Here is a 6,106-nt window from a genome sequence, read left to right as displayed (position 1 = left end):
ATATCAATTGGGAAGAACTCTCATCCAATTGGCTCGGCGTGAACCACTGACCGGCGAACAAATTGTTGAAGTTCTCGCTACGGGGCCACAGAAGGCAATCTATGAGCCCCGTCGCTTCGCGATTTTGCTGCTTGGATCCTATGGCTGTATCTGCTCATCTCTAAGCTACGCCTTCAACCTCATTGCGCCGGAGATGCAGTCGCTTTACGATCTTACTGGGCGCGATATCTCGACCATCAGCACGGTGGGTTTGGTGGTTGGTTACTTTCTTTTACCGTATGGCTTTATTTTTGATCACTTTGGCCCCAAACCGATCTTCATATTGAGCATGGTGCTGTTTCCGCTCGGGGCGCTGATGTTTGCGCTGTCATTTCGCGGCACAATTGAGGGCTCTGTGGTGCGTCTAAGTGTTTTCAACGGCATGCTGACACTCGGATGCACGTTGTTTGACTTAGCATACATGATGACGATCATGAGCCATTTCCCGATCAGCAGGGGCCCTGTCGTGGCCATTTTGAAGTCGTACATCGGACTGGGCTCTGCCATTGTGGGAAGCATCCAGCTGGCTTTTTTTGACGGGAGACCGGACCACTACTTTTATTTTCTGATGGTGCTGTTCCTCGTGACTGGAGTTGCGGGTTTCCTCTTTGTGCTACTCCCGTCGTACCACCTGACTGGCTATGAAGAGAAACGCCTGGGCATCGAGGAAAAGCAGAGACGACTGGCACGCAAATCCGTTTACCTCCGCCAGAAACCACCCACAGTTCGCCTCGCGATCGGCATTGCGTTTGTTGTCTTGCTGGTTATATACTTGCCTCTGCAGAGCGCACTGGTTGCGTATCTGGGGTGGGGGAGGACGCAGCGCATCATATTTGCATCCATCTTGATTGCTGTCATTGTGGCATTTCCGCTGATGGCGCTTCCAGTTTCGTGTCTTGAGAGGAGGAAGACACAACGGGAGGAGGATGACTGCAGTGGGATGGACAGACCGAATGCAAGTGATGAGGCGGCGAACGAGCCTGCGGCGGCTGGTGGCCTCCCAAAGAGTGTGGAGACGGACGTCGACTACATTGCGCCGCAGTACCAGACGACCTTTCTCCAGAACCTGAAAACGCTGGAGTTGTGGGCCTTGTTCTGGAGCATTTTTTCCATTATGGGCACTGTGCTTGTGATTATCTCCAACGCCAGCTTCATCTACGCCGCACTTGCTGACAAGGAGGTGGACAACGCCGTCAAAACGCTTCTCACAGTGCTGAACGGGGTGGGAAGTGCGGCGGGTCGGCTAATGATGAGCTACTTCGAGGTGTGGTCGCAGAAACGCAGGGCGGAGGACAGGGTTTCGATTCTCGTTTCTGTCTATTTTGCTGATGTGTTCGTGATCCTGTCGCTGGTTTTATTCCTCGTGATGCCCAGGGCCGCACTGCCGCTGCCGTACGTCTTGGCTGCCATGGGCAACGGTTTTGGCGCAGCATCCATTGTGTTGGTTACTCGGACGATTTTTGCGAAGGACCCCGCCAAGCACTACAACTTTGTTTTCTTTTCTGTGGTGTTTTCTACAATTCTCCTGAACCGCCTTCTGTACGGCGAGTGGTACACGCGTGAGGCTGAGAAGCAGGGCGGCAATGTTTGCCTTGGCCGGAGTTGTGTGATGATGCCCCTGCTATTTTTCATTGGCCTCAATTTCACCGCGTTTCTTTCTACGGTTTATATTGACTGGGGGTACCGCCGATTGAGTCGTGTGGTGCTTGAGGAGCGGCGCCGTCTGAAGGCGAGGGCAGCGGAAGGGCTCTTGGCGATGAAGACTTCCCCCGTTGTTGCAACGGGGCCGCAGGAAGGGGAAGAGGATGCCGGCAACCGAACAACGACGGCGCCCAACGACGTGCAAGCGGCACGCCCGTAATTTTTCTTGTGTTGCTGCGCCGCTACTTTGTTCATTTTTGATGATGTGCTTTACACACGTATTTTTTCGTTGTGTGCTAGCGGGTCGCGTGTGTGTTTTGGCTTTTTCATAGTTGATATTTTTATTTTGTTTCAATTTTTTTTTGGCAGGCGTCACTTTTTTCTGCGCGTGACCCTCCGGGGACGGTGGCGGAGCATTGCGGGGCGGTGTGCACGCATACCGAACGAAGGATGTGGTGATAATAAGGCAACTTATTTAATCCTTTTTTTTTCGAATTTTTTTTTTTGTTTCTTATTGTTTTCCCTTTAATTTTTCTCCCTGTGCCCTTTGATGGCTGAATTGTGACTTTCGTTTACTTTTTTTTTTCTTCTGGGCGTGTGTGTGTTTTAGTTGAGTGTGATTTTCATGAATAAAACAAACAAAATGAGGCCCGGCGAAAGGGGGCAAGGGGACCTCATGCAATCAAATTAACCAAAACGGAAACCTCTCAGTGCACTCCTTTTTTCCTTTTATTTATTTATTTATTTATTTTCTCCTGCTTGCCTTAATTTCAGTTCATTGTTTTTTTTTATATTTTCTGCCGAGAGACTGTCAACGAAAAGGAATTCCGCATCCCTCCATGAGTTATTCTGTTTTTTTGTGTTTTGTCGGGCTGCCTGCCATGCGTTGGCTTTACATTTGGGACGATGTTTGTGGGGATTTGTTGTCTCTCTGACCTCCGCTGTTTGTGTGATGGAGGAGGCGAGCCTAGCCGGTGTGCCGCTCGCTTGTCACGCATGCGGAGCACATGCCGGAGTGAAGCGGGGGGCAAATGAATTGTTTGCGAAGCATGACAGAAAACTGATGCAGGAGGAGCGAGAGGCCTTTTTTTTTTACGGACTAACGCCTTTTTTTTTTTTCACGGACTAACGCTTTTTTTGGGGGTTTGAAAAAATGGGATTTATATTGACTGTCCATGCAGGGCTCTTGCTAACGTTTACCGCAACTGACATGCCTCACACTCCCTGCTGTGTCATTCTTTCTTGCTGTCTTCATGCTGGCTTTATTATTATTATTTGAATTCATTTCTTTTGTTGGGAGGCGAAGGTTTTTTAGCGGTTGATCGGGTCGAGGCGAGGTCACCGACACATATTTATACGCATTTGTTCAGCGATCTTCTCTGCGAAACGGAGGAACCTCTAGAAGAGGGTGAGTGTGGATGCCGTGGATGCGCCCCGCGTTAGGCGGCCGGCCATGGAACCGCGGTGGCGCATAATTCAGCCCCGGCGCCTCTTCGTGTTGGGCTGGGCATGCCTGCCAGCATCTCGGCAGCTATCCTCGTTGGCATTTATCTTCTTGCTGGATAGACGCGGAGCCGTTAATGAGCTGGACCAAGGCGGTGCCTCAGCCACTTGTATGGCTGGCCCAGCGTGCGGCTACTTTCTTTTACCGTATGGCTTTATTTTTGATCACTTTGGCCCCAAACTGATCTTCATATTGAGCATGGTGCTGTTTCCGCTCGGGGCGCTGATGTTTGCGCTGTCATTTCGCGGCACAATTGAGGGCTCTGTGGTGCGTCTAAGTGTTTTCAACGGCATGCTGACACTCGGATGCACGTTGTTTGACTTAGCATACATGATGACGATCATGAGCCATTTCCCGATCAGCAGGGGCCCTGTCGTGGCCATTTTGAAGTCGTACATCGGACTGGGCTCTGCCATTGTGGGAAGCATCCAGCTGGCTTTTTTTGACGGGAGACCGGACCACTACTTCTATTTTCTGATGGTGCTGTTCCTCGTGACTGGAGCTGCGGGTTTTCTCTTTGTGCTACTCCCGTCGTACCACCTGACTGGCTATGAAGAGAAACGCCTGGGCATCGAGGAAAAGCAGAGACGACTGGCACGCAAATCCGTTTACCTCCGCCAGAAACCACCCACAGTTCGCCTCGCGATCGGCATTGCGTTTGTTGTCTTGCTGGTTATATACTTGCCTCTGCAGAGCGCACTGGTTGCGTATCTGGGGTGGGGGAGGACGCAGCGCATCATATTTGCATCCATCTTGATTGCTGTCATTGTGGCACTTCCGCTGATGGCGCTGCCAGTTTCGTGTCTTGAGAGGAGGGAGACACAACGGGAGGAGGATGACTGCAGTGGGATGGACAGACCGAATGCAAGTGATGAGGCGGCGAACGAGCCTGCGGCGGCTGGTGGCCTCCCAAAGAGTGTGGAGACGGACGTCGACTACATTGCGCCGCAGTACCAGACGACCTTTCTCCAGAACCTGAAAACGCTGGAGTTGTGGGCCTTGTTCTGGAGCATTTTCTCCATTATGGGCACTGTGCTTGTGATTATCTCCAACGCCAGCTTCATCTACGCCGCACTTGCTGACAAGGAGGTGGACAACGCCGTCAAAACGCTTCTCACAGTGCTGAACGGGGTGGGAAGTGCGGCGGGTCGGCTAATGATGAGCTACTTCGAGGTGTGGTCGCAGAAACGCAGGGCGGAGGACAGGGTTTCGATTGTCGTTTCTGTCTATTTTGCTGATGTGTTCGTGATCCTGTCGCTGGTTTTATTCCTCGTGATGCCCAGGGCCGCACTGCCGCTGCCGTACGTCTTGGCTGCCATGGGCAACGGTTTTGGCGCAGCATCCATTGTGTTGGTTACTCGGACGATTTTTGCGAAGGACCCCGCCAAGCACTACAACTTTGTTTTCTCTTCTGTGGTGTTTTCTACAATTCTCCTGAACCGCCTTCTGTACGGCGAGTGGTACACGCGTGAGGCTGAGAAGCAGGGCGGCAATGTTTGCCTTGGCCGGAGTTGTGTGATGATGCCCCTGCTATTTTTCATTGGCCTCAATTTCACCGCGTTTCTTTCTACGGTTTATTTTGACTGGGGGTACCGCCGATTGAGTCGTGTGGTGCTTGAGGAGCGGCACCGTCTGAAGGCGAGGACAGCGGAAGGGCTCTTGGCGGTGAAGACTTCCCCCGTTGTTGCAACGGGGCCGCAGGAAGGGGAAGAGGATGCCGGCAACCGAACAACGACGCCGTCCAGCGACATGCAAGCGGCACGCCCGTAATTTTTCTTGTGTTGCTGCGCCGCTACTTTGTTCATTTTTGATGATGTGCTTTACACACGTTTTTTTTCATTGTGTGCTAGCGGGCTTTTAGGAGCCTGTGAAGAGGGTGTTCGCGAGGAAAGCTAGCTATCTAACTTGATAAACATTTTAATAAAACGAATAATATATATTTTTCGATTCTTCCTTATTAATTGTTGGAGGATCGCGGGTTGAGGAGTCAAGAAACCGAGAACTTCAAGACGGAATTTTTTTATTTTTATTTTTAATTTTCATTACTTCACTCATCCCCTTTTTTTGATTTCCACCTCGCGGCGGGGTCTTCTGGCTGGAAGTCCCCAAAATCCAGCACGCCTTAAGTAATAAATGTTTTTAATTCTAACAAGGCGCAACGTGTCACGAGGGTGGCCATCAGAATATATAAATTTATTTAATTGGAGCAGACATTGAGGAAGTGGCGATCCCACTGCCTTCTTATTTACCCCCTTCTTCCCGTCGTATTTTGTTTATATTTGTTTAATTTCAGGATCCGGCCAGCGGCCCAGAAGACTATTTGCATGTGTTTTGACTTTTTTATTGCTGATTTTTTTGGGCTTGTGCAAATGATTTTCGCGAGAGGGCTGGCTGCCTTAATGAATACATGCATCCTTATATCCTGATAAGAATAACATATTTATGTGCGGCCCTGTTTTCTATTTTTGATCCTTTGGAGGACCGCGATGGAAGGAGTGAGGGGACCAATAACGCTAAGACGATTTAATTTTTATGTTTTATTTTATTTTATTTTGTGCTTGTGGGGAGGATGTTCTCGAGGAAGGCTGGCTACCTGATGTAACATATACCCTAATGAAACGAAGGGATCTCTTTATGATTCTTTTCTACTTTGTGTATCTTTGGAGGACCGCGATGGAAGTAGTCAGGGTGCCGATGGCAGCAAGGCGGTTGGGTCTTACTTTTTATTTTTGCAGCCACACATGGTTTTTGAGAGTTGGCTTCACGAAATGGCGGTGGTTTCCCACGCGGCGGACGAATGGGGCGACATCGGTGCTCGTACGTTGGACTTGGTATGCTCGCATGGCGACGCCCGGGTGCGGCTCACCTTCTTCGGCGAACGCAGGCGGGCCGACGCGGTGGCAACCGTCGGCCCAACAGGGA

The 6,106-nt window shown here is 50.5% G+C and overlaps 2 protein-coding genes across 2 annotated transcripts, besides 11 other annotated features; both read left to right on the top strand.

Moving 5' to 3' along the window:
* Positions 1 to 2,630: a sequence feature (heterozygous, non-Esmeraldo-like haplotype).
* Positions 194 to 1,900, top strand: Tc00.1047053510811.20 (hypothetical protein, conserved; the record flags this gene model as incomplete). Its single annotated transcript, XM_799403.1, has 1 exon — positions 194 to 1,900. The coding sequence occupies one exon, from the start codon at positions 194 to 196 to the stop codon at positions 1,898 to 1,900; it is 1,707 nt and encodes a 568-aa protein (XP_804496.1).
* Positions 2,409 to 2,431: a microsatellite.
* Positions 2,631 to 4,470: a sequence feature (areas not merged during assembly with more than two copies in the genome that could not be assigned to a particular haplotype).
* Tc00.1047053510811.10 (hypothetical protein, conserved) lies at positions 3,134 to 4,954 on the top strand (the record flags this gene model as incomplete). The annotated part of the gene is made up of 1 exon (XM_799402.1): positions 3,134 to 4,954. The coding sequence occupies one exon, from the start codon at positions 3,134 to 3,136 to the stop codon at positions 4,952 to 4,954; it is 1,821 nt and encodes a 606-aa protein (XP_804495.1).
* Positions 4,471 to 4,638: a sequence feature (haploid, Esmeraldo-like haplotype).
* Positions 4,639 to 6,106: a sequence feature (heterozygous, Esmeraldo-like haplotype).
* Positions 5,044 to 5,505: a mobile genetic element.
* Positions 5,198 to 5,224: a sequence feature (AT_rich).
* Positions 5,367 to 5,387: a sequence feature (AT_rich).
* Positions 5,542 to 5,728: a mobile genetic element.
* Positions 5,542 to 6,106: a mobile genetic element.
* Positions 5,706 to 5,738: a sequence feature (AT_rich).

The sequence above is a fragment of the Trypanosoma cruzi genome, genomic scaffold (genome assembly GCF_000209065.1).
Source record: "Trypanosoma cruzi strain CL Brener 1047053516885 genomic scaffold, whole genome shotgun sequence".
NCBI lineage: Eukaryota > Euglenozoa > Kinetoplastea > Trypanosomatida > Trypanosomatidae > Trypanosoma > Trypanosoma cruzi.
The sequence above is the reverse complement of the archived record's forward strand: the minus strand, read 5'-3'. Positions and strand labels throughout refer to the sequence as shown.